Source organism: Centrocercus urophasianus, unplaced genomic scaffold (assembly GCF_019232065.1).
Source record: "Centrocercus urophasianus isolate 14NV4802_14NV808 unplaced genomic scaffold, USGS_Curo_1.0 seq_11, whole genome shotgun sequence".
In the NCBI taxonomy this organism is placed as follows: domain Eukaryota; kingdom Metazoa; phylum Chordata; class Aves; order Galliformes; family Phasianidae; genus Centrocercus; species Centrocercus urophasianus.
This window is the reverse complement of record NW_024884253.1, coordinates 90015645-90042605: the sequence shown is the minus strand read 5'-3', so window position 1 is coordinate 90042605 and position 26961 is coordinate 90015645. Positions and strand designations below refer to the sequence as shown.

General features: G+C 39.4%; 1 protein-coding gene across 10 annotated transcripts in view; it reads right to left on the bottom strand.

The window, feature by feature from the left end:
* The window catches only part of TNS3 (tensin 3), a 210993-nt gene that overhangs the window by 28786 nt on the left and 155246 nt on the right, over window positions 1-26961 (bottom strand). For all 10 annotated transcript variants that reach the window (XM_042839564.1, XM_042839604.1, XM_042839609.1 and 7 more), the window contains 3 exons: window positions 17242-17414; window positions 16780-16897; window positions 16597-16680 (listed from right to left, as the gene is read on the bottom strand). In XM_042839564.1, the coding sequence (XP_042695498.1) occupies window positions 16597-16680; window positions 16780-16897; window positions 17242-17414 (375 nt within the window). The remainder of the gene's footprint in view (window positions 1-16596; window positions 16681-16779; window positions 16898-17241; window positions 17415-26961) is intronic.

Genomic DNA, 26961 nt, shown 5'->3' with positions numbered 1-26961 from the left:
AACTAAGCTATGCTGCTGTACTGAAAGCTGCTAACTTTATGCTATTATTTATGATGTGCACTTAAAAACTGTTAATTATGTTATGGGGAACTTCCAGATGTATTATAAGACAAAAAAAAATCAATTCTTGCCTTATGTATGAAGAAATCTTGCATCATCCATGTTGTCCTTGAGGAAACATCCTTGACATAGTAGCTCTCATCAAGTACTGAGCGAGTAAGGTTGTCTGTATACCACTTCCATGCATTCCGGCCTGATAGCAAGATGCATGACAGAAGTGTGTACACAGTAGGATATGCCCATGTTCAATATGACATGTTCAAGAGCCCCAGGGGCTCCTGCAAGTGACAAACCAATACCACTTCTGGAGCTATGCCAGTCATCAACACCTCTCCAGGCAACTCCAGGATCAGAGAATGAATTGCTGTTATCCTCTACGCTTGTATTCACAGAGATAACTATTATCAAAATGATGCTCTACCAGATCCCTGTTTCACAGTCCCTGCCCTGAAAATCTTGCTCTCTTGCATTTCTGAGAAAATAACTGTTCCCGGACAGATATTTACACTGTTCATAAACACTTTATATCACTGACTCAATCAGAAATAACAAAATAAAACCAAGCTGTATTTGTCAAAGAGTTTGCAATGCATCTTTAAAGCAGTGAGATGTGCACCATGGGTTCCTGAAGGAGTTTTTAGATTAATTTCACTCTTATTTCCCCAAATAGTGCTGAGGAAGAAAAAAAAAAAAAAAAAAAAAAAAAAAGCCTTCTCTTGGGACTGAAGCACATGACTTCTCATGTATTTTGAAAGATCTTGCAGATGGTCTGTTATTGACTTTAGGCATAACTTTGCTGTCTTGGGAATGCAGATCAGCTGCTGAGGTATCTCTTCAAGTCATCTGGCTCACATGCAGGCATAAAATGTGACAGTTACAATAACACTCTTTAGGAGAGAGCTACTAATGTAGTTGTCATTTCATATGTGTAAGGAGGAGTACGACTACTCTGCCTTGAAGTTCAGCATATTATTCTGTGATGAACAAAACCAAACAATTAGGAAATAATCATTAATGTGACTATTACTCTTTACAGCAAAATAATTATCTGTCATCAAAGATAGCCAGTTCCATTTTTAGTAGCTTATCTCATCATGGAATTTCAGGTATTCCCATTGCTGAACATGACAGTTTGTCTCAAACCACTGCAGTTTTAGAAGGAAAACATAATCCCTAGGAGTAAGTACACTAACTGGTACCTTGAAAAACAGTCCTCCTCATTTTTAAGCAGAATGTCCTAGAAGTCTAAGCATCCTTCGAGAAAACAGAGATGAAAAATGCTTGCTCTGTGCTCTGAAGTTAACTGGTTATTAAAGATGCTTGTGATGTGGGAAATGCAGGCTTGAGTTGCCTTACTTGAACTGAAAAATGTAACTTGCACCTACTGACAGCTCTGATGAAAAAGACAGTTTGGAGGAGGAAGCAGAGTAAATATTAACTAAACAAAATAAGGACTCAGTTTCAGGTTCTAAAAGCAAGCACCAACATCAATCAGTGAAATTTTAAACTTCGTGGTATGATTCTATTTACTCTTTCTAGGTGGAAAACAGGTTTAGAGAAATTCTGAATTATTGTTTCAACCTAGTCAACAGTCACCAGATGTCCAAGTATGCTGCTTGTGTTGTCTGAGAAATACTTACCTAACAATAGGAATAGAAGTAACAAAGCTGATGTTCAGACCCTATACTGAATGTCTCACTTCGGCCTTGCTCTCCAAAAATTCTGCCAAAATGTGAATATCTTCAGTTTGTTCACCTTTCTGGAGTCACTTCCTAATTGGCTAAACAGAGCCATCTCCAGCCTCAACATGAAAAATAAGGGACTGCTTTTTAACTTAAAAGTAGGATACCTAAATCTTTTTTTTTGTCTTAGAACAACAACAAGCTTGATTTTTTATTTTTTTTCTTCAAAGGATTCTTCTAATAGTTCGCAATTAAAACTGATCAGAACAAATTCTGTTCAGTTAGTCTTCAGTGTTGCTCCTTACTGTGTAACAAGATTGAGAAGTAGAGCTATTATGTGTTTTCTTGTTCTGTCTGTTAAGTGCTCGGTAATTTTTTTTATATAAGCATCAGCTAACGGCTGAATGGAAAACCTTTTCATCAAGGCTGTTAGAATCAGGCCTTTAAAGTACCTAGCACCCTGGATGTTATGACATGTTTATCATATGGAAAATGAAGGAGGAAGAGCATGTGAAATTCCTCATTCAGGAAAGGCTTGTGCTTATGAAGTCTCTTCATTTTTACTTCTTTTGGAAGGAAATTTTAATTCACCATAGCCTTACTAGGAACTTCTCAGCGGACCAAAAGGAATCAGTCTAGATAAAGTTTTTATATGTAGTCAGCAATTACATAGTTCCCAGGCAAACACCTTCTCTTCTACTTCAGAAAGGAAAGATATTAAGCTCTTTTCTAACAGAAAACCAGCTTCACGAGGGTTGCGAGTCCTGCTTTATGCCGGGTCATTCCATTAACAGTCACAGAAAAAAAAGCTCATAATGGCAAAACTCTGTTTCCGTAATGCTTTGCGATTTTGTGAGCTACAAACGCTACTTAATACACAAAGCCTATTTTTTTTCCCTTTCTCTTCACTATTTGTTACCAGTATAAAACATGGAAGTCCCTCCTTGTCCTGCAATTACACAAGTGAGCTCAGGAAGCTCACGGAGCATACTGCACTGCAGACAGACCTCTCCGACTGAACCGCCAAAGGGGTTTGTCTTTTTTAACCCCTGCCTTCCCCCCACTTCACATACACAGAACAGGCTGTGTTTCACTCTGTACTGCGCAGTGACGAGACCTCGGCCAGGAAAATACAGAAGCCCCGGAAAGTGAGTTTTCTTATTGAGGAAAGCAAACAAGAAAGGAAGAGAGCAGGAAACCGAGAACATACCTATGGAGGCCATCATGATAGAAATTCTCTCGTGAAGCACGGCTGTGCAAAAACTTTATTCAGAACAGAAAAAAAAAGAGCTTCCTCTTGTTGAGCTGATTGCACTGCATTCTTTCAGCAGCTTAGAAGAGCACAGCAGCCGGGCGAGCTACTCCACCACAGGGAGGCTTCTGAAAAGCCATTCTTCACATTAAAATACCAATCGCTCTACCCAATGTGCTAAAACTTCATGACAAAGAGGATTCCAGTGTCTGCACTGAAAGAAAGCCAGACTCTCTCTGAACGAAGTCAGTCATTTGAAGACAGACAGAGTTCGCTCCATCCAGACAGAAAATAACATACGGACAGTTTGGGCTAGGCTGCTGCTCAGTGTTCCAGCCAGACTGCCCATTCAGTCTATTTGTGTTCTGGTAACTCCACCTCATTTGAATTAGACTTTTTTTAAACCTCTTTCCCCTCCCCCAGACTGCTCACAGTTTTCTTTAGCATACAGCACTGTTCCTGCAACACTTCCCAATTCATTTTTATCAGCACACAATGCTCACTGCTCTTTTCTTCAGTGACTCTCTGCACACAAAGCTTGTGGGCTTTGTTTGTTTGTTCTTTTGTTATTAAGCAGAAACCCAATTCTCTGTACCACTTAATTTGACCTCTCAGATTTGTTTCTTTCAGAGAGATACACAACGTGAAGCTGTGAATCTAAACGATTTTTAATGTGGATTATATTTCAGTTGCTGTATAACGCCAAATTAGCTCAACGCTGATGAATTTAGTATCCAAGCTCTGAATAAAGTCTGACTCACTTCCCAATCCTTCTTTGACAAAATACCACGTGTAACCCTACAGTACTGCATTGAACGTCACCCCCAACAGTGTTCAGAGCAGGTTTTATTTGCAGGTCAGGAAAATGAGTGGAAACACTGCAGTGCTATGATGGGCAGCACACTTCCTGTTCAGATTGTCTCAGGGCACCAGATTTTCTGAAAGGATGAGTACGGGAAATGACTTGATATGGACAAAAACAAACAGGACAATTTAAAGCTTTCCTGTAACTAATTACTCAATTACTTTCAAATTTTGAAAAGCAAAGTACTTGCAACACGCACGCTGCACCATTTTGATAACTTTGAAATATACATATTGGTTTGATTACAGGGATGAATACTAGCAAATTAAATATAACTTTGCTTTCTGTCACAGACCAAAAGGTACACTTAAACTATTTGTTCTAAGAATATTCACTCCTACCAGCTATTTCTATTAAACAATTTCATAATGGTAACACGTAGGACACACAAATAAGGAGGAAGATTGTGACAGACACCAGACTAATAGTGGGAAAAAATGAGGGACAATCTGTCACACAGGCAGAAAGGAGTACTAATGTAGCAATCCACAAGTGCCAATAATTACTTTGAGTAATTTATTACACAATTACACTTTGTTTTTCATGGCTCCTGGAAGAGACAAATGCAGATGAACGCACTCTTCAAACTCCTATAAACAATGCCTATTAGCAAAAATTGCTTTCAATAGAAAGCATTCTCAGTGATGCATAAAGAGTACTATATTCACAAGCAACATTTGAATGTCCAATTTCCTTTCTGATTTGCAAGTCTTAGAAGCTTTTTATTGTTTGGCTATTTAGCATTTGCTGAAATGGAACAGAACATTGACAGTAACATAAGAATTGTTAGAGACAACATGTGAAGGCTCAGTTAGTGAAAAAACATTCATTTCCAAAGCTGTGTACCATTGTAATATATGCAAAAAAATAGACTTGCAATATATATACAAATGTATATGTATATTTGCAATATAGATGCAATACATATGCATATATATGTAATATATGCAAAAAATATAATTGTGAATACATTTGAGGCAGTAAGGAATCAAAAAGGGCTGAGAGAAGAAAGAAGTAAAGTTTAAATAATACAAGTTATTTTTCTTCCGTAGTCAGATGAGATATTTCAGGAATAAATTCTTAAATGGCAGGAAAATATATTTCTCTTTTCTGAGAAGACCACAAATAAGTATCACCTTAACTCACAAGCATTTAATTACAGACTATAATAGAACAGTTCCCTTAAAAAGGATCAAGTCCAACTTCCTGACCACCACAGGGACAACCCAAAGTTAAAGCATACAATTAATCCATTGGACCAAATTAAACCAATTTGGACCAAAATCCAAATGCCTCTTCAACACTGACAGGGGCATCAACCACCTTGCCTCAAAGCCTGTTCCAGTATTTGACCACCCTCAAAATAAATAAGTGCTTCCTAATATCTAGTCTGAACCTCTACAGCTCTGTGCCATTCCACAGGTCCTTGGTTCCCTTGGTTTTCCTTCTCAGAGAGGACAGAGAGGCATCAAAGTCACCTCTTAGCCTCCTTTTCTCCAGACAACCCAAGTGTCCTCAGCCTCTTCTAACAGGACATGCCTTTCATCACTGTTACCAGCTTTACTGCCCTCTTCTGGATGCTTCAAAGGACTTACCCACTTTTTTGAATATTGTATACAGTATTCAAGGTGAGGAAGCACCAATGCTAGGAGAATCATATACTTTGACTGGCTGGCTATGCTGTGTTTAATGCACACCAAGATGAAGTTTATCCCTTGGCTTCCGGGGCACTCTGCTGGCTCATGTTGAGCCTGCTGTCATCAGCACCACGAGGTCCCTTTCTCTTGAGATGCTTTCCAACCACATTTCTGCATTTGACATTGCCTCATCCCAGGTAAAGAACTTGGCGTTTTAGTTTGTTGAACTTCATGCCACTGATGATTGCTCAATGATCTAATTTATCTAGATCTCCTTCTACAAGGCTTCTTGTCTCTCCAGTGAGTTAACAGTACCTCTCAGTTTAATGTCACCAGTAGGCTTGCTGATGCATTCCAGTCCTGCATCCAGATAATTGATAAAAATATTGAATGGGACTGAATCTAGAACTGAGCCCTGGGGAAGACCTCTAGTGACTGCCTGACAGCCAAATGTAGCCCCACTCATTAGAACTCCTTGAGCTTTACTGCTGAGCCAGGTGACCCAGAGTAGCATGAGCTTGTTTATCTCAGGGGTGGACAATTTCACAGAACAACTTAAACTAGATGTAAAAGACTTAAATCCTGTTGGGCTTAAAGGTCATCTAGTCCAATTCCCCTGCAGTGAACAGGGATTTACAGCTAGACCAGATTGCTCAGATCCTGGTGCAGCCTGAACTTGGGTATCGTAGAATCATAGGATCATCAAGATTGGAAAAAACCTACACGATCATCAAGTCCAACCATCCACCAGTCACCAATAGTTCTCACTAATTCATGTCCCTCAACACAACATTTAAACATTCCTTGAACACCTCCAGGGTTGTTGACTCCACCTCCCTGAGCAGCCCATTCCAGCATCTGACCACTCTTTCAGAAAAGTAGTATTTCCTAACATCCAAAGAGGAAAGAAAGTGGGAAGAAGCACAAGCATAAAAGTAGGAGGACAACATCTTAAAAACAAAGCAACATGGACTGTAAACATCTAAGCAAGACTGAATATGTATTTAAATCATTATACAACACTAGCAGCTCTGTAATTCTGAAATTGTAAAACACACTGGACTTGTAAATGCAGCAGGCCAGACCTTCACAGGTACCTAGACACTAGATCAGTTAAAGATTTCAATCATTCTGAAAAGGTGTGCTCACAGCTGTAGTACTTTAGTAGCTGCCGCTCAGACTACATGGATTACTCTAGCATACCACTGTCACTGAGTGACACAACATAGGAGGCCTCACCCTGGAAAATTCAAAAAAGCTTCATGCATTGCAAGGGAATTCATTTATGCAAAGCAAGGGAAGTAGTTGTTCCCAGGGATGTTTCTTAATTTAAGTATTTAAGTTTTCCAACTAAGAAGACAAGTACATCTCAAAAATTATGCTCCCATGTGTGCTGCTAACTATCAGAAACAGGTACATGTATGCAATAACAACCCACATCAGCTTGCTGCCTGCTCATCTTGTATTTCTGTTAAACGTATGATTACTTTCTGCCTATAGTTTACTTCATGCATCATCAGAACAAGCAAAGCCTATTTTTTTAAGGTTCTTCCTTTTTTTTCTCCCTTACATATGTGTAAGATATTATACAAATATACTTTCAAGAACACACACATACATAGTTACTGGTCATAGTTGTTGACTATATGTATGTGGAGCGTGATTTTTTTCCCACTGAAAGGGAAAAACATAAACTAAGCTCTCTAAACCTACGTGTTTCAAAAGCCTTTATTTTGTCCAGTAGTCAGTGAGTTAGTCGCTGGTTATTAGAGAACAAAGAACAAAGAACACACAAGAGCAACAACTACTACAACAGCAGCCACTGAACTCACTAGTGTAACAGGCCCTATTTCAAATTAAAGGCATGAGGTGTACCTGCTTTGAGACTGAGTAGGAATTGCAGTCTTGCAGAGGCTTACATAAATGCATTTTTTTCCTGTGCACTAATCTGATTACATGAACATTTCTTTGACATTTACAACTTCAGATTTACTGCCTTTCTTACCATCTGAAAGTTAGAAGTGATGAGCTCTTAAAGATACAAGTGAAGGCACAAAACAAACGCCTTTGTTCAGCACCTTTGGAAATGCTGTAACCTTTTCAGCTCACAGGTGAAGAACTCAAGAATGGACAGTTTTCCTGGACAGCAAATATAAAGAAATGCCAGATAATGCTAGTGCTTTATTAAAAACAAAAACAAAAATGCTTTTGGGTCAGGCCTACAAGAAGGATGAAAGCTGAACAGTGCATGGTTAAACTTCCAGGCATTTTGTTGTTGAATGAAATTGAAAGCCCCAAGGCACAAGCTGGGATTTACCACATAACAGATTCCTAACAATAGTTTTGGAAAAATCATGTTCATTTGGTCAGTGCTGAGCACACTGTGGATGGGAGCTTTTATGCAAGTGTAGAAAGTCAGCTGGCAATTCCAGACCAAAGGAATATTTCTGAAAAAAGCTCTGCGCTTACAGAGCTTTACACACTTTATTACTTAGTCCTCTATTAGATCTCTATTCCATTCATTCAGAAGATCTCTGAATCAGGCCACAAATTTGAATTCAATTTTTCTTCCTTTAAGAAGCCTGCTCTACTGTTCCTATAAATTGTTCTAAATAGCAAATTGTGAGAATTAAGCCAGAGAGAGAAATCTGGCTCAAAAGTGTCAGTTTTCAAACTTGAACAGGAAAGCTTGGTTCAAGACCTGCTTTATAATCATGCTGAAGAGGGAGACCTCTCTTGGACCCTTCACATGACACGAGTGCTCACACTGGCCATTTATTTGCATGGGAAAAGCTCCTGCTTTTCTAGATGTTACTTAGAAAAAGGCCAAGATTTAGATCCAGCAGGTGTAAAAATGCAGAATACAATCATATATGTAAATGCAGTGTTTTCAAGAGCATGACAGTGAAAAACCTCAGTGCCCACTGCAACAAAGCTATCACTGCATTCGAGTCACAGTATTTACTTTGCTGGTTGCCATTTTGTTGCCCACTGAATTTACAACCTTCAGCACTAGGCAGACTGGGCACTAAGGTGCCAGAACTGCGACGTTCACAGCACTAGGACACTGATACCTGCTATTCTTTTTGCCTATCCATGGAGACCTTCTCTGAACTGCTTTTTTTCTCAAATGTAGTTCAACCTGGAATTTCCAGAATACTCCAAGCTTGACCAAACAGTTCTCTGACACACAGGTATGTACAAGCCCTTGTGTGCCTACTTGGTAAGCTGCCTCTGGTGCTTAGCAATGATCCAAGAAACGCTGGTTATATGCTGTGCTCCTTGGAAGAGAACATTTTAGACTAGAATGAAATTTCTAAAACAAATATTGCACGTAAAGGACATATTTTGAAAATATTCAACATTTCCTGTTCTGTTTCATAACGTTTTCCTAAACTTTGCCTTCTTTTTCAAGCATTCCTCTAAGAAATTAACTGCCAAAATATTTGTGGCAATTGGACGCAGGCAGGGTATGTTAATCACTAGGCTGCACTTCATAGAAATAAATAGGAAGAAAAATAAATAAGTCTTAGTACAGCAGGAACTTTTCACTGAAGTTATATTTTGCAGTTCCATGGACGATTTTGAACTCCAACTTGTTATCAGTTCAAGGGAAGTGAGTGCAGGAGAAGGTCCCTCTTAGTTATGCAGATCTGAGGTTTCACCAAAAAGCACAGTTCATGCATGCCCTAATGGTAGGTGGTTTTATTAACTCTGTGAGCGAATCATCTCCCATTTGGTGGTATAGTCAGTTTACAGAAACGTTTAACTAGCGGGCACCCTTCAAAAACATAGAATGAAAGGTATTAATTGTACACTCTTATGAGAAGATATGAAAAAGAAGCAAAATAACAACACTGGGAAAAAAAAAAGCCACAACTAATGTATAATCTCAAACTATCTTTAAAGCATCCCCAGCATTTTGCAGAATTCAAAATATTTTTGTCACTTTTGGATAATCTTTTGATGTAACTAAGTATAGAATAAATCCATCACCTCAGGCATCCCATCTTAGGAAACCAGAGCTACAACTATTCACTGCACTCTGCACAGACAGTTCCTGGAACAACTTCTTATTGCCATCATTTATTCAGCTTTATTTGTGCCACATTCAGAGTTTCTGCTTTTCTTGAGGGAGAGAAAAAGTTTACTCGGCTTATTGAAATTGCTTTTTTTAACATACCTTCACCACATTCCTCAGCACCAGCTACCCGACTTTACTCCTTCTTACCTTCCAGCAAGCTATTTCTCCTCCAACACACATATGTAACTTGTACATATTATCTGTATGCACTACCAAAAAGCAATGATGTGCATAAGGCATAACTGTGAAGTCACGCATATTTTTTTCTAGTAGGATAGGTGAAAGTCTAGTAAAGAGATGTGATGAATTTTTTCTTTGCATTGAATACCAAATTGCAACTCAATACACTCCATTTCAAAATTTACAGGTAACTTAATTATGTCAATTAGAAGCAGAATTGCAAATAAACCAAAAAATGATGCCGTTTTTGGCAATCGCCAACCTAATCCTCAAATTCCTGAAACAAAACGGAAAGCAGAGCTGAATATTTTTCACTGTCAAGGACTGTGTTTAGGTAATGTATTAATGTGCATAAAATATTTGCCATAACTAGGGATTACCATAATTTAAGTTGCATTTTGAATTCTGTAGTTGTTTGAAACATGGCACAGATAAGTTGATAAGATAAGTTGATAAGATGCAAGTTTAAATGTCTTAAATGAACATTCAAATTCACCAAAAATGCTAAAGCCGTGAGCCATTTTTCATCTCCAAGTTCTGTCCAAGTTTCCTTTTGATTCCATAAGGGGACTTGATTTTATTTCGCAAATCCTAAAATCATCTTTGCATTTTACACCGACTTAGCCACCTTACTAAAGAGAAGTAAATGATGTCCCCAAAATTGACACCCTTACTTCTGAGGAACTCCTGGAACTGGCAAGGATTCAGTACCTCGGGCCATATGGAATCCACAGCTTTGTGATGATATGCACGACACCATCCATTTTTAAAGCACATTCATTTTCATGGTGTATGATGCAGTGATATTATATCAAACATAAGTTGATCATTTTCTATAAATGTCTGAGCACCTCTTTTTTTACCAGCCCTCACCAGGGCACCATCAGTAGCTGTGCAGGTATGCTGACAAAGAGAACTGCTTTCTTGTAATTTCTGCTGCTTTGTGCAAACCAAGGGATTTAGTTGTGCCTTTTAATGGCACCAAAGAAATTATTTCTTCAGTGATGTTACATTTATTATCAGTACCTCTAATAGAAATAGCAAGTTAGAATCCCAAGGTTGGAAAGGACTTACAAGATCATCTAGTCCAACTGTCCTATCACCATCACTACCCCCTAAGCTACTAAACCATATCTTGTAGCTCCTCATCCAGACACCTCTTGAACACCACTAGAGATGGTGACTCCACCACCTCCTTGGGCAGGCCATTACAGTGCCTGACTACTCTTTGAAAGAAAAATTTGGCAGTGCCTTTTGCATATAAAGTCTCTTCAGATTGTAACTGTTGAGAACTGATGTGATTTCCTTACAAATTAAGCACAGTGCCATATTATCTGTCTCAACAGAAAAGTACTCATCTGTCCATTTTTCACTGAACACTTTTCCTTTGCCCATGATTTTTTTGTTGCTTTTTGAGTCCTGTTTTCTTTTGAGACATTAGGTGGGTTAGAAAATCAGTAATCACTGAGTTTCACTCAACAAGTGGCAGAAGCACCTATAATGTAATACACGTGGGTTTCATTGGGACTGAGTGCGTGCAGCAGGTGCGAGAGGTGGAGTCAGAAGTGCACTGTGCCCTCCCCTTGCTCTGGTTTCATCTGAGACAGTGCCAATTGCACAATAATGGTTTGGTGCTGAGTGATGGGTATGTGCCTGCGGCCAGGCTAGGCTGCTTGGCAGAGAAGAGCTGCTGCCATGATGACACTGCAGCAGGGAGTGAGGCCACATGACGAGCAGTTCCAGACCACATGCTACCTGGACAGGCCCACATTATAGTATTCCTTGTGGTTTTTCTGAAAGATCTGATTTAATTCATGTCAGTAGCATCCAAACAGGATAATTGAGTCCTATCTTACTTGGACCTTTAAGCTAGTAAAGGACAAGTAAATGATTAGTAAATTGTTATGATTAGTAAATTAGTAAACGATAAGATTTTACAGTATCTAAGAAACACTACCATTTCATTATAAAAATATTGTGGAGATGAGATAAGCAGTGTAGTTAACCATGAGGTAAACATGTCAATGTCATTTGCAGGACAATGAAAAACACTGCAGACCTTGTCTCTGTGCCTTGCAGTATGCATCATTAGCTTCTTATCTGTACTTTTAATTTTTATTGTTTGTAAATAACATTAATATTAAAAATCCGGGAAAAAAATAAAGGAAAAGAAGGAAAACAAACAGAAGCAAAAACCAAAATTCTCCTCTGTGTGCAGGAGGACAGATGTTGCACCAAGGCATTCACTGAAGCAGATGCACTGATGTTCCAACCAAAGAAATACACGTATGAAAAAGTTCCATGCCTGTCTCAGTGTGGACTTCATTTTGTTTTGACTGTATACCTAATCTAAACAGTGGAACAGAAGAAAGGAAGATAGAATAAATAAATATTACTTCAAAACTTTTTTATATTGTGGAGAAAGTTTTTGCACATCACAACCTGTGACTTTTCCCTCTCACATATTAGTATCGTTCTTGTTCCTTCCTATGCCATTAGCCCTGGTAACACTCAGCAGAAGTTTTCAATTCAGAACTCTTAACTTTTCTGTCAAATAATTAAAGAGCATGTTTCATTTCCCTTGCAACTTACTGACAGGAAGAAATGATAATCATGGAATAACAGTATAAAATTACACTCAACCTAAGACTCCTACAGTAATAGGGATAGCTTAATTAGCTTGCTGTTTTACCTTCCAAAAGGTTCATGAGTAAACATCACACTGGGTGGTGTAACAGAATAAGCTTATGTTAGTCAGCAGGGCGGAATTTAGAGTATCAGTGTGTCCACTAGACAAAAATGTGACCTGTGTTAGGAAAACAGTGGATACACATCAGTGCCTGGTCTTGAAAAACTCTGTGACAGAATGAGGAGAAAATAAGACCATCTGACAACTTTTATCAAAGATGCAGTTCATGTGCGTAGTATCAGCTTCACGTATGGTATCTGAGCTAAGCTCCACAACAGGTATGAAAAGGCAGAGCCTTACACAAACTTGAAGGCTTTGAGATTCCTCATACAAGCAACAGTGCTGTCATTGCACCATATGTACTGCTTCAACAATACCAATATATTTAGGCTTTTCAGATAATATGGAAAAACATGATGTCATATCTGCTCTTTATGAGTATATGGGTAAAGAATTACAGATAATCTTCCTTTGTTCTACGGATTTATGAATTCTGCTGTAAGGTGGTGCCTCGTGTGAGTGCAAAAATTTCTGCAAAAGAATTTTCTGCAAAGCTCTGTTTAAGCTTCGGCCAAGACTAAGAAAGAGGCAGCCTCTCATATTCAGTCTGAGGGGTGGAAGGCAGAAAGACTCTGAAAATGGGAGAGATGGTTAGCCAGAGTTCAGTACTCTGTCAAGCAGCTTGCTATGGTTTTGTTTGTTGCTTCTATATACAAAGGAACTTCAATTAGCTGTATCCTGCCTGAGACAAGAGAGCCTTTATAAGCTTTAAAATGTGCTTTTGTTCCTTCACTGATGTGTAGGATTCTTCCATGAGATATACAAGGGCTGTTGTGTTACCCTAAGAGCTGTATCTGGGCATTATAAAGCAAGCCAATTTGTAGACTGTTCGAGTTTGTCTCAAGACAAAGTATCTTTCAGAAGATATCTCAGAATAAACACAAGTGCTGTATTACTTGCATGCTATGTAAAGAAAGGAAATACAAAATTGAACTACAGCAAGCAACCCACTGTAACAACAGCACTTATAAGAAATAACTGCATTCCTGAACACAGACTGAAAAAGACTAAACTCGCTGATTTCTGAAAGAGAACACAGCTCTGAAAAGGAATTCTGCTACCTCCAGCTGACACAGATGATGATGTCTTAAAGAAGACATGTTTGATATGCATAAGGACTGGATGTCATTTGAGTTCCTGAATATAGTATATAAACACATGTATTATTCTTTTCAATTGTATTGATACAGGTTGGTTTGCTTAGCAATAGGGATTAGTTCATTAGTTTAAGAACCAATATGTTAGTTCAGCAAGAGGAATCCATACATGATAGTTCTAAAAATTTCCATTTCAGCTTCAGTCAGTGAACAGTCTCGGTTTTCCTTAATAATTTTGCACTGGGGATATAACAGAATACTTTTATCTTCTGCCTCATTGATTTTGCCTCACAAGAAATACTTGAATCACAACAGAATACTTTTATCTTTTGTCTCAAAAGAGGATTTTTTCCTCGGGTTCCACATACATTGTTTTTAAAAAGTGGTTTACTGTAGCCTAATAAGCAATTGAAATCTTCCAAACTGGGAAAAGTGGATGGAAGTGGGTCAATGGCTTCAGTGATGAAGCTGATGGTGAAAAAAGGGGAAGAAGTAGGTGGGCACTCGACCACCCTAAATACCACTGAACATGAGTGCTGTTTCCTGTGAATTGCAGGAAAATGGTCCTGGTCTGTTTTGTTACAGTTAAATCAAAACTTGTCTGTAAAGGAGCGGGTTTGAGGGTTTATCCAGCCACATGTTTGACCATAAAATTTCTGCATTCAATTCTGATTTAAGAGCCTATCTTGGTTTTAGTTGGGATTGAATTGTTTTCTTCTGAGTGTCTACTATGATGCCATGTGTTGGTTCAAAGAGAAAATAAATGTTTTTAACACACCAATGTCTATAGCTGCCTGCTAAGCCAAGGCCATTCTCAGCAAAGAGCCCAAGGAGCTAGCAAGGAGCAAAATTAGGACAGCTGACTTAAAATGGCCAATATGATATTCCATTATCTGTGGCATGATGCAGAAGGAGTTTTGAAGGTGGCAAGAGTTCAAGAGTTCATTCCCCTCTGCTGTTGGGGGCCTATAGCAGTCATTTGACAAAAGTTGTTTACACAAGGACTATGAGTTTGTCTGTTAAGTGTAATTTTGCATTTTTTTTAAATTTTTTTATATTTTGTGATAGTAATATGAGGGCCAAAATTCTTAGTATTACTTTGCATTTCAGGAGTTGTGAAGTTAGAAAATAATTTGGTCTTAGAATTAATGCAAGGATTTGGGAAATTAAAAATCTCACTAGCATTTCTACTGACACCAAAGTCAAGTAATGATCCCATCCAATGAGGAATTTTAACTCCAAAAAGCTTCAGTGCATTAATACATCAGCACAGAGGCCGGACAAAATCCACCCTACACATCGTGGATTGGATGTTAAGAGATAAATGGATCATACAAGAAAGTCCCACGGTATTCTGAATGGAAAGAAAAACCTCAGGACTTGAATAATATCGATCCTTATTAAAAGGAAACTTAGATAAACAAAGTGACAGCAGCTGATAAGTGGAATTGTAAGATAAAATATAATTGTACCAGTTTAGGACAGGAATGGGTTAGAAATCTGACTGGTATATGGCAGGCAATGGCTGTGGGTTGCAGCTGTAGGAAGCTTGATTATATGGGAGGAAATCTTGGAGGGCAATCGAGTGTAAATCCTTCACTCTCCCGTTACCTGGATACATGGTATGTAAATTCACCAAACCACTGGAGCTTTAACTCTTTGCCCACTTTGGAAGAAAAGCCCACTGTCCATGACATTTTGGTGGAAAATAAAAGAAGATTCCAAAAAATGGCAAGGACTGTCCACTAAAGTAGGGTAGAATGAGGATTTCAAGCTTTCTTTGCACCAGGAATTCAGGCTTCTCAGAATAGAACACTAGTGTCCAATCTCACTTGGCAAACTGAAAGCCTTGCAAATGCCACTGAGCAAGGTCTTCTGACAATTAACAAACAGGTCCAGGATAACAGTGAAAGGCAAGCTAAATTAGCCTTGGATCTCTTGCTGCTTAAAGAAAAATGATTGTGTGTTATCTTAAATTAGATAAAGAACATTGTTGTGTGCATATTCCCAGTGTAACAGAGAAACTCAATGAACAAGTACTCTGGATCACTAAGACAGCAGGAGGAAAATGGTAATAGAGGGAAACTGCTGAGAACTCATGGATAAATAACATTTTACAAAACCTTGGGGGTTGGTCCCTGACAGGATGGCTTGCAAGCCTTGCCAAGTGACTGTTGTGACTGTTTTCCTGATGATGATAATAGTTGCAATTATGACTATCAGGTGTGTAAAAACTTCCCTAATGCAGACAATATACACCCAGGTTCATTCCAGTGAATCATGATTAATAAGAAATTATATTATAGCTACAGGTTTACAAGAACAATTAAATAACAAAAATGGAAAAAAGTGGGAATTCAAGGAAAAACAAGGAGAAGGTGTCCTTGCAAAATAAAATTCAGGAAGAACAAAGGATGGATAAGGACTCCCTGCAAAACAAGATAAAGGAGCTGCAGAGAAAATTTTCAGTCTCAAGGATCTGGTTAGATAATCTTATATTGAAGGTATATGGCAGGAGATGCTAGCTTAGCACCTGAATCTTGTTTTCTGGGCAGAACAAAGAGAGATAGACTTTACAGGATAAAAACACAGTTGTGCAAAACAACAAACTCTGAATCCAGATTACAATGTATGAACAGATGAAATGAAGAAGGGATGAGCTAATAGGTGAATCAAGAAGAATGTGAATTCTGAGTACCCCTGCAAATGTGGAATGGCAGAAGGGCTCATTAGCATTGGGGTACAGGAATAAAAGAGGGGCTGTGTCCCCCTGTACTTTGAGAGACCGCACAGGGGTATGCTCCAGTAGACTCTCCCTTTATTTGAATAATGAAAGCTGAAGACTTTCCTCTGTTTCTTTTTGGGAGAAAGATGATTGAACAAGCCTATTGGAGCAGAAATTTTCCTAACATAAAGGAATAATCAGTATCATGTTAGTTGCCTTCATACACAGTTCTGTTTAAAATTATTATGTAGTATGAGACCCTTACCAGGACTGGTTTTGTACAGCCCAGGGGGGCTGATGACCTTCTGGCTGGAGGAAATCTGCTGATGGTACAGTGGAGGTGTTCTCACTAAGACAGAAGGAAAAACATAATTTCTTTTCAGTAATAGGTAAAATGTTAATTGTATTATTAAAATAAAGAAAGAAATAGAAGAAAGCACTTCCTTACCATATGGTGTCTCTGGTGGCAGTGGAAAAGCTGGTGTGGATGGGGCATCTTCATTTCCATTTCTGGCTAGGGAGAGGATTCCTCCATATACTTCATCTTGATAACATGCCACAGACATCTATAAAGGGCAGAAAAAAATGCAAAAAAAAAACAGTGTTAAAATTTTAGCTTAGTCCTATAACATAATGGGACATTTTTCATCAGACTACAGAAGGTTTCATATAATCTCATCTATTGCTCCAGCAAAGAACTCTTGAAATGTTCAAACCATGCAAACAAATAACAGAAGACAAGAGATGGTCAACTTAAACACTGAACTGCATTTCATGATAACTCTTCTTACTGCCACAGTGCAACTGGCAAATTGCTTCACAGTGATTTTAGACACCAAACATGAACAGAGGACTCCCTGCTGGCCATTCATTTCAATGAACATTTCTTGCAGAATTCGACATTGTTTACCTCTTTGGTCTCCCCCACGGGGATCAGTGATCCTGGATTTACAGCCTGGTCAGGAACAGGAGACTTCATCCATCCACCCCCGCTATAAAGTGACTGCCCAGGGAAATCATTGTCATACTGTCCAACACTTAACTTTCTGTTTCTTCCCACCACTGCTTCATTATCTTTTGATCCTGTTGTTGAAAAACAAATACGTAAACCAATTAATAATGTGTTTTTTCAGTTGTAATTGTTAACATAAATGCCTCTCATTATGCCTTCAGCAATTCTGTTCCAAACACTCATGAAATAACTGGTTGCATAGCTGCTTTAGAAAGCCACGTAGGTGTGAAAAACAAAAACAAAACAAAAAGCCATTGACATTTAGCTTTGCTCTCAGAAGTCGGAATGTATCTGCAGTACACTTAGTTCCAGTGGAGTGGAGCTGCATGCTTTGCTGATGCTCATTTTTGAAAGTTATTCCTAATGACAATGGCAGAGCCTGTAAGTGGAGGTTGCCCTGGGCAGTCAAACAGAAAACCTTTATTTCCAACCTCTAACACACAATAGGTTTCAGCACTGAAAACAATCCATGTTTTCCTGGATTGCATTTTCCCAGAATGACCAGCTTTTTAGCTAACACAGACCCTGGCCCTTACAAGCCCAGCTCACTATACACTTTTTATGACATAGAAAACAACCACGATTAAGGAAATTACATATTAGGTTTTATAATTTCATGTAATTACACACATAAGCTGCAGCCTTTTGGAGTCTGAAGAATGGAGTACAAAAGAGAGTGAGCTGAGCCAGCAAAACAATCCAAGTTATTCAGGGGGCATAAAGCAGTATTCATGTTGAAAGTCAATTCAGAATTAAGAAATGTCACCAGCTACAGCGTTATCATTAGCAACATTTTTTACTTAGTCATCCATACCTACAAACAGACGCTTTGAGAAAATTTCTGCAGAAATGTCACACTTCTTTTTTTCTGAAGAAAAAGTCAACAGTAACTGTTCCCCTTCATTTCTAGTCCCTAACAAGCTGCAGCAAGATGAATTCTATCTGTTTAAGTTACACTAGGCTGAGAATTGTATGTTTAAAAAAAATCTACCTGAAAATCCCACAAAAATATAGTTTTTAGACATTCTGCTCCATACTGTAATTCAATCATAACATGTCTCTGTACAAAATTCATTCACTTGGTTATCAAATAACATTTTGCTGTGGCTACATGCATTAGCACAGTATACACAAAGTAGTCAAAGATTTGAGCTGTAAAATCAAAACATTTGCATATGTTATATGCATAATTTGCACACGCTGGTCAAAAAACATTAGCTGTAGTTACATACCTTGAATGACCTCACATTTTAGAACTGCTAGCACAGGTTTAAAAGAGTTCCATATTCTATATTGCTTAAGAATGACTAAACATAACCTCGTACAGTCAGGTAAACTGTAAGGCCTCCAGAGTGTACCAAACTACCTTAACTGATCTTACTGCACAAATAGAAGAAATTCTTGCCTATAACGAACAAAAGGATCCAGAACTTATCTAGCAGTCAAGATTACTGTATGGATACAACATATACTCCATATTTCAAAAGTCCCACTGGCTATGACTATCTAAATTCTTATTCACTGAATAGTCTACCACTCAAATCTGTATCTCTCCAATTTGGAGATGACATCAGTTGTTCTTCCTTGGTTCATCAATGCCATCACTCCATCATAGAAGGCCATCAGTGATGAGGCATGATCTGCCATGTTGGCTATCTCAGATCACCTCCTCATCTTGCATGAGCCTAAGCATCTCTTCCAGAGGATTTGTTCCATGATCTTTCCAGGCACAGAGGTGAGGCTCACCAGTCTGTAGTTTCCCATGTCTTCTTTTCTCTCTTTCTCAAAAATGGGACTGATGTTTTCCTTCCTCCAGCTGCTGGGGACTTCACCTGACAGCTGCAACTTTTCAAAAACAATGGAGAGCAGCTTGGCAAGCACATCAGCCAACTCCTTCGGAAACCTGAGATGCACACAGTCCTGCCCAATAGCCTTGCACACATTCAGCCTTGTGAAATGATCTCGGATTCACTCTGCTCTTACACTGGACCTCAACCTCCACGTGGAAGTTTATGGACACAAGACACTTGGGAAGACTGACAGGCAGGGAAGACTGAGGCAAAGAATGCATTAAGTAGCTCAGCATTTTCCACATCTGAGGAGGCCAGTTTACCCTTATCATTTATCAGATGGAGAACACTCTTCTTAGCTGGTCTCTTGTGACCAATGTACCTAAAGAAACTTTTTTACATCCTTTGTCAAGCTTAATTCCATTCAGGCCTTGGCTTTCTTGATTCCATCTCTGCCTATTCTGTATTCCTCCCAGGCCACCCATCCCCGCTTCCACTGCTTACACTTTTCCTTTTTTTTCTTCAGCTTTAACTAGCAGGTCCTTGCTCACCCATGCTGGTTTCTTGCCTCCTCTGCCCAGTTTCTTATTCTGGGGGACGAAAAGCGCTTGTGCTCTCAGAAACACTTTCTTAAAGTGCTACCATCTCTGTTCTGATCTTTTGTCCCTAAAGACAGTTTCCCAGGAGAACTCTTCCAACAATTCCTTAAAGTCTGAAGCAGCCTGAAGTTCACTCTCCCAAAGTTCAGCGACTCCACTCTTCGCCAGGCTCACATTCCTTGAGATCATGAACTCAACCAGGACATGGTTGCTGCAGCCCAGGCTGCCCCAAACTTAACCTCTTTAACCATCTCCTCCACAGTGGTGAGCACAAGGTCCAGAAATACTTCACTTCTTGTCGGTATGTCCAATACCTGAACCATAAGGTTACCACCAATAGACTCCAGAGTCTCCTGGATTGCTTGTAGCTCACCATATCTTTTTCCCTGAAGATACTAATACATACATCTTGCCTTGTAATAACCCACTGCTAGAAAAAGCTAGATATTTTTATCTTATCCATGATTCTCTGAGACACACCACTTTTTTTACATAGTACTGGGATGGAGGAGTTCTATGAAACAATACAGGCTTGTAAATGTGCAGAAAGCAACTATGCAGGAAAGAGCCTAGGCACTGCCACAGTTGCGATTGTGGCAAAAGGCCACAGTTGAATACTAAATACTGCATGTTGAAATGTAGTGGAGTCCTGGTTTCAGCTGTGACAGAGTTGATTTTCATCACTTAGTGTGTTTAGGCTTGAGAAGAAAAACAGTGTATATAACACAGCAATTTTTAGTTGCTGCTGAGCAGTGCTCCACAGAGGCAACGATGTCTCAGCTTCTTGTACCATCCTGTCAGCAAGGCGACTAGAGGTGCACAAGAAGCTGGGAGGGGACAGAACCAGGACAAATGACCTAAGGTGGCCAAAGGGATATTCCGTACCATATGACATCACATAAAAACATAAAACTGGGGGAGAGTTGGCTGGAGGGGCTTCTGCTTCTCAGGGACTAGCTGGGTGTAAAATATGTATGTATATATTCACTGCCATCACTTCTTCATTTTCTGTGTGAGTAAATACTTTCTATCTCAACCTACAAGTTCTACTTTCCTTACCTCCCCCCCACTTCTCTCCTCCCTCCCACTGAAAAGAAAGAAATGAATGAATAGCTGTGTGGCTCTTGGCTACCTTCCAGGTTAAGTACAAGTACCAAGACATAGTTATGAGGTCAAAAGAAGTGATTACATCCCTCAGTACTTGGGAAGACGCATCTGGAGCACTGCATCTTGTTTGGGGCAACAACGTACATGTAAAGATACTGCAAAATTGGAGTTAACCTGTCACTGATGGACAGCACGAAATGGCTAGAGGCTGGAGTACAGAATATGAGAAGAGAGACCCAGATCGCTCAGTCTAAGTAACGGAAGGTAAAACGCACGTCACTGCCATCTTCACCTGCCCACAAGGAGGGATTGTAGAGTCAGACTCTTCTCAGAGATGTACAGCAATAGGACAAGAGGAATCAATATACATTCTAACCAGATAATAGTATAAAAAGCAACATGGGGAGACAGATCATCTCCTGGAATAGGTATCTGGAAGCACTGTGAATCTGCAGTATTGGAGGATTTAAAAACCTGCCTGGACACAACCCTGGGCAACTTTATTTAATTGAATCTCTTTTTAGAAGGAGGTTGGATCCAATGACCTCCCAAGGTCCTTTTCAATCTGAATCACACTCTGATTCCGTAACACAGACCACATTATGAAGCAGTTATATCTGATGATACTGCCTCCAATCAGCTGGAGAGCAGATCAGACAATGCCAGATGACATCAAATCAGCAAGAATGTACTTCAGACTGGAACCATCGCTGTAAGACTTTCACATTCAAGAGTAAGACCAAACATGCTTTTGTTTAGACTATCTTTTGGAAATCAGCAGAGATCTTCAGTAGATATTGAAAATCTGTCAAGATTCTTACAACAACGTTAAGGAAAATTTAAATGTGATCTGCACTTCATGCCAAAATACTCCTGTATTAGCTATTCATTAGCTGATACTGCTTTATTAACAATCATTTTTTTTTTTTAATTTATAATTTTGTAACTAAAAATCAGAAACAGAAGCAAAAGCAGAGCTTACTAGGAGATTTACTCCATAAATCAATCACCTGATGTGACTTATCAGATTTAAAAAATGATACCCACAACAAATAACATTCTGCTGATAAATGACTTGAAAATCATTCCTCTATGCAATCATGTCTCACAAAGAGCACTGAAAAGACAAAGCAAATACATTTCAAGTGAGCTTCTCATTATAACTTCAATGTATGTGAGAGGTTAGCACAATATAAAGAAGGTGCTATCAGTTCAACTCAGATCAATAAAACTATGCCTTTTTCTCTAGAAAGGTGCTGTGAAAACTCCCACTAAGTTTTTTTTCAGTGCCCCTTTCACAGACCTTAGCATAGACATAAAAGTCATGACTTTGAGGAAAACTATGTCAAACTGCACAAATTCTAGATGCTGCTGCCTTTAAGGATATTTAGGAAGATTTGCATAACTGTGTCCCATTACTAGGAAATGTGGTGATTCAATAAAAAAGGAGGATTAACAATTCAACAGGAAAAAAAATGAAGTCCTTAAGTTAAATTTTAATAGGGCAGAGTTTAAAGATTACTCCATGTATGAAAAAGATGTTATCAGAACACTACCCAAATCAATATTACTTTCCTTCTTGGGTACCATTTATCTTCTATGAAGTGTAAGATAGAAGGTACTTACTGATCTAGTTTTCAAGACAGCTCTAGGCTTAAACCATTAAAACAAATCCATTTTAATAATTTAGAATCAGCTTTACAATCACTATTAAAAATTTAAAAATAACTACTTCAAAGGCAGTAAGACAAAACTTGAAGAAAATATTGTGAAGAAAGGGTAACCAAATTCATATTCGCCTGAAACAAAATGATTTATTTTTGATACAAGTTTTTGATTAATCAGCAATAGGGTTGGATGGGACCTTGAAGATTATCTAGTTCCAACTCTCATGCCTTGGGCAGGGCTGCCAGCCCCTCTCAAGGATATTTGAAAAGTTGTGGCAGTCAGGTGAACTCTCTGGTGACTGGAAAAAAGGCAACATCACATTATTTTTAAGAAGAGCAGAAAGGACAGCTCAGGGAACTGTCAACTTGTCAACCTCATTTCTGTGTTGGGGAAGATCATGGAACATGTCCCCTGGCAGCTATGCTAAAGCACATGGAAGAGAGGGAGGGGATACGAGACAACCAGCATGGCTTCACCAAGGAAAGTCTTGCCTGACCATCCTAGTGTCCTTCTATGATGGTCTAACTGCACCAATGAACAAGGGAAGAGACACTAATGTCATTTATCCAGACTTTACTATGGCCTTTGACACGGTCTCCCTTAATATCCTTCTCCCCAAATTGGAAAGGTATGGATTTGAAGGGTGGACACTTCAGTGGATGAAGGACTGGTTAAGAAATCATACTCAGAGAATGATGGTCAATGGCTGAATGTCCTCATAGAGATCAGTGATGAGTGTCCCTCAGGAGTCAGGACTGGGAAAATGCTCTTTAATATCTTCATCACCGACATTGACAGTGGGATGGAGTGCACCCTTAGCAAGTCTTTGGATGACACCAAGCAGTGCTGTGTGATCAACATGCCTGAGGGATGGGATGTCATTCAGAGAGACCTAGATAGGCTTAAGCAGTGGGTCTGGAAGAACCTCATGAGGTTCAACAAAGCCAAGCACAAGGTTTTGCATGTGGATCATGGCAGCCTCCACTAACAGTACAAGCCAAACAGGACTTAAGAGTATTGGTGGATGACAAGCTGGAGCCAGCAACGTGCCCTTGCAGCCCAGAAAGCTAACTGTATCCTAGGCTGCATTAAAAGAAATGTGTCCAGAAGATCAAGGGAGGTGACTCTGCTCCTCTTCTCTGCACTGTTAAGACCTCAAGTGGAGTAATGCATCCAAATGTGGAGTCCTCAGTAATGGAGAGGCACAAACTTGTTGGAGCACATCCAGAGGAGGATTACAAAAATTATCCAAGGGATAGAATGCCTCCTCTATGAGGGCAGGCAGTGAGAGCTGGGGCTGTTCAGTCTGAAGAAGAAAGGGCTCTGGGGAGACCTGAACGTGGCCTTTCAGTATATAAAGGGAGGCTACAGGAAAGGGGCCACATTTTAGCAGAGTCTATTGTGACAGGACAAGAGAGAATGGTTTCAAACTAAAAAAAGGGAGATTCAGATTGGATGTAAGAAAAATTTCTTTTACAACAAGGGTTGTAAAGCACTGGAACAGTTTGCCCAGAGAGGTTATGGATGAACCATCCCTGGAGACATTCAAGGTCAGGCTGAAGCAGATTCTAAGAAATCTGGTCTAGCTGCAGATGAACATGTTGTTCATTGCAGTGGAGTTGAAATAGATGACCTTTAAAGGTCCCTTCTAACTCAAACAATTCTATGACTGTATGAAAGCAGGCACTACGTCAGGTTGCCAAGGGCCCCATCAAACCTGGCCTCGAGCACCTCCAGGGTTGAGGCAACCGCGACTTTTCTAGGCAAGCTGTTCCAGCACCTCACCACACTCTGAGTGAAAAATTTTCCTCTCTTTTAGTTTAAAACTATTCCCTTTTGTCCTACCACTATTTGCCAGACAGTGCTAACAAAGTACTTTATTGCATGAAATAGTCAATATTAGGTCCCTTCAGCTGACGGCTGAACATGAAAACAGTCCCCTTTATATTTCATCAAGTTTATTAGCATATAAGGGATAAACTTCTCACCCCTACTTGTTATTTTGCCAGATCCCTACTTTGATTCCTTTCAGAGCTCTACAACCAGGAATTTGTCCTTTTTGGATCCACAAGATCCATGCTGCTAGTCTCCTGATTCCAAGCAAAAAAGGTGCTGGTGACTTCCTTTGCATCTCCTTCTACAAGTGCTCCCGTTGCAAACTGATTCCTGCACTCCATTTATTCTAGCAAACAAACTGCTTGTTCATAAATACAAATAGAATCTATTTCAAAATGTTTAAGCTAAGCTGCACCTCCTCCTCTATACAGGGAGTTGCAGCAATCCGCCATTTATCAGAGAGCTGTTTTACATCTGAAAACAAACCTACATGACTTACAAGATTAAGACAAACAACCATTCCAACTCTTATATATTAAAATACTGATTATGTTCCAATTTTCAGATTCCTAGGTCAATAGGAACGCTGCTTCAAAGACCTGAAGTAGGAAAAAGAACCTGGCTGAGTTTCGTCTGCAGTATCTTTAAATTCTCAATCTTTCTTAAATGTATTTGGAAGAAAGTACCTCAGCAAGAAAAATATCTTTGATTTTGAAAAAAAATACCTAATGTTTGACAATGATGTACAAGCAAAGTATTATTTTTGCCTTACTCAGAATGGGTAGCAGCTGGTTAATTAATTATCTTGACATAATCCTTAGGTCAACCACTGAGTCACACGGAATAGAGCTCATTCCCTACTACATGACAGTATAAGACTGATTACTACTATCTGGTGAAAAACTGCTGTTCTGCTTATCCTTCATCCTCATGGCAGCCAGCATTTATTTGTACTAATAACTGTACCTCCTCTTCCTGCACTAGTGTGAACAGATAATTAACTGCTTTAGTGGCTCTCTTGCCTTACCTTAGTTCTCTGTTAGCCTACTCCAAAGTAAGGTAAATCACATCCATTAACCCTGGGCTATTTTACCACAAACTGGTAGCAAACAACAAGGTATTATTATTTTACAGGATTATTTGGCTTAAACTACACGATTCTTTTCTTTAAGTATAGCATAATTATAGTCTTTCATAGGAAGCATGCTGAGTACTTCAGCTTTTCTTCATACATGTTTAGGCACAGGGGATAAAAATTGGCTAAACCTATATTCCAGCTTTCCACCGTGGAGGGAAAGCAGTTAACATTTCTGGAGAGGAAGTATCCATGACACTGTCAATTAGCTTGCTCTCATGTGACAGAGATTGGTTTGCTTAGTAATAGGGATTAGTTCATTAGTTTAAGAACCAATATATTAGTTTAGCAAAACTAATATCACCCGTAAGTGATAGTTCTAAAACTTTCCATTTCAGTTTTAGTGGGTAATAGTCTTATTTTCCTAACATAATAGAATACTTTTATCTTTTGCCTCAAAAGGTGCAAGGACACTTACTCCTTGTACAGGGTAACAGGATTGGGGCTGTATTCTGTCTGTAATGCTCCATCTCTAGCTACAAGGAAAGGTGCCCTCCTAAACCTACTGCTTGTGAACAGAGGTCTTGTGGGCAAAGTAGCACTCAGTGGCCAGCTTGGCCATAGTGACCATGAAGTAGCTGAATTTAAAACCAAAACCTCAACCGTGGATATGGAGAGAAAAGATTACAGACTGCTCAGGGAACTAGTTAGTAAGGTCCATTGGTAAATTGATTTTGAATGCATTGGGGTCCATCACTGCCAGTCACTTTTTAAGTACCACCTCCTGAGAGCACAGGAACAGGCAATTCCAAAATGTCGGAAGTCAAGCAGGTGGGGCAGAAGGCCAGTGTGGCTGAACAGGGATATTCCAGGCCTCTGGAAGCACAATCAGGCAACATGGGAAGACTGCAGGGATGCTGTTTGCCTTTCTTGGGAGAAAACTTGTGTGGCTGGAGCTCAGTTTGTGAATTTTTGGGTGCCACAATACAAAAAGGACATAAGACTATTAGGGAGTGTCCAAAAGAGGGTTACAAAGATGGTGAAGGGTCTACAGGAGGAGACTTCTTGAGGAGTAGCTTGGTTTGTTCAGCCTAGGGAAGGGGATACTGAGGGGAGACCTCATTACAGCCTACAGCTTCCTCACAAGGAGGAGTAGAGAGGCAGGTGCTGATCTTCCTCTAGCATTCAAGTGATGGAACCTGAGGGAATGGCATGAAGCTGTGACAGAAGAGGTTCAGGTTGGATATCAGGAAAAGGTTCTTCACTGAGAGGCTTTCTGGGCACTGGAACAGCTTCCCCAGGTCACAGCACCAAGCTGACAGATTTTAAAAAGTATCTGGACAATGCTGTTAGACATATGGCCTGATTTTTGGGTAGCTCTGTGTGGAGCCAGGGGTTGAACATTATCATTATGGGTCCCTTCAAATTAAGGATATTCAATGATTCTATCACTCTCAAAAGCAGAAGCAGCTTGTGTTGTTAACACAGCATTAATGAAAGGTTTCAGGTGACTTTAACAGAAATAGCAGATAACAAGCAAACA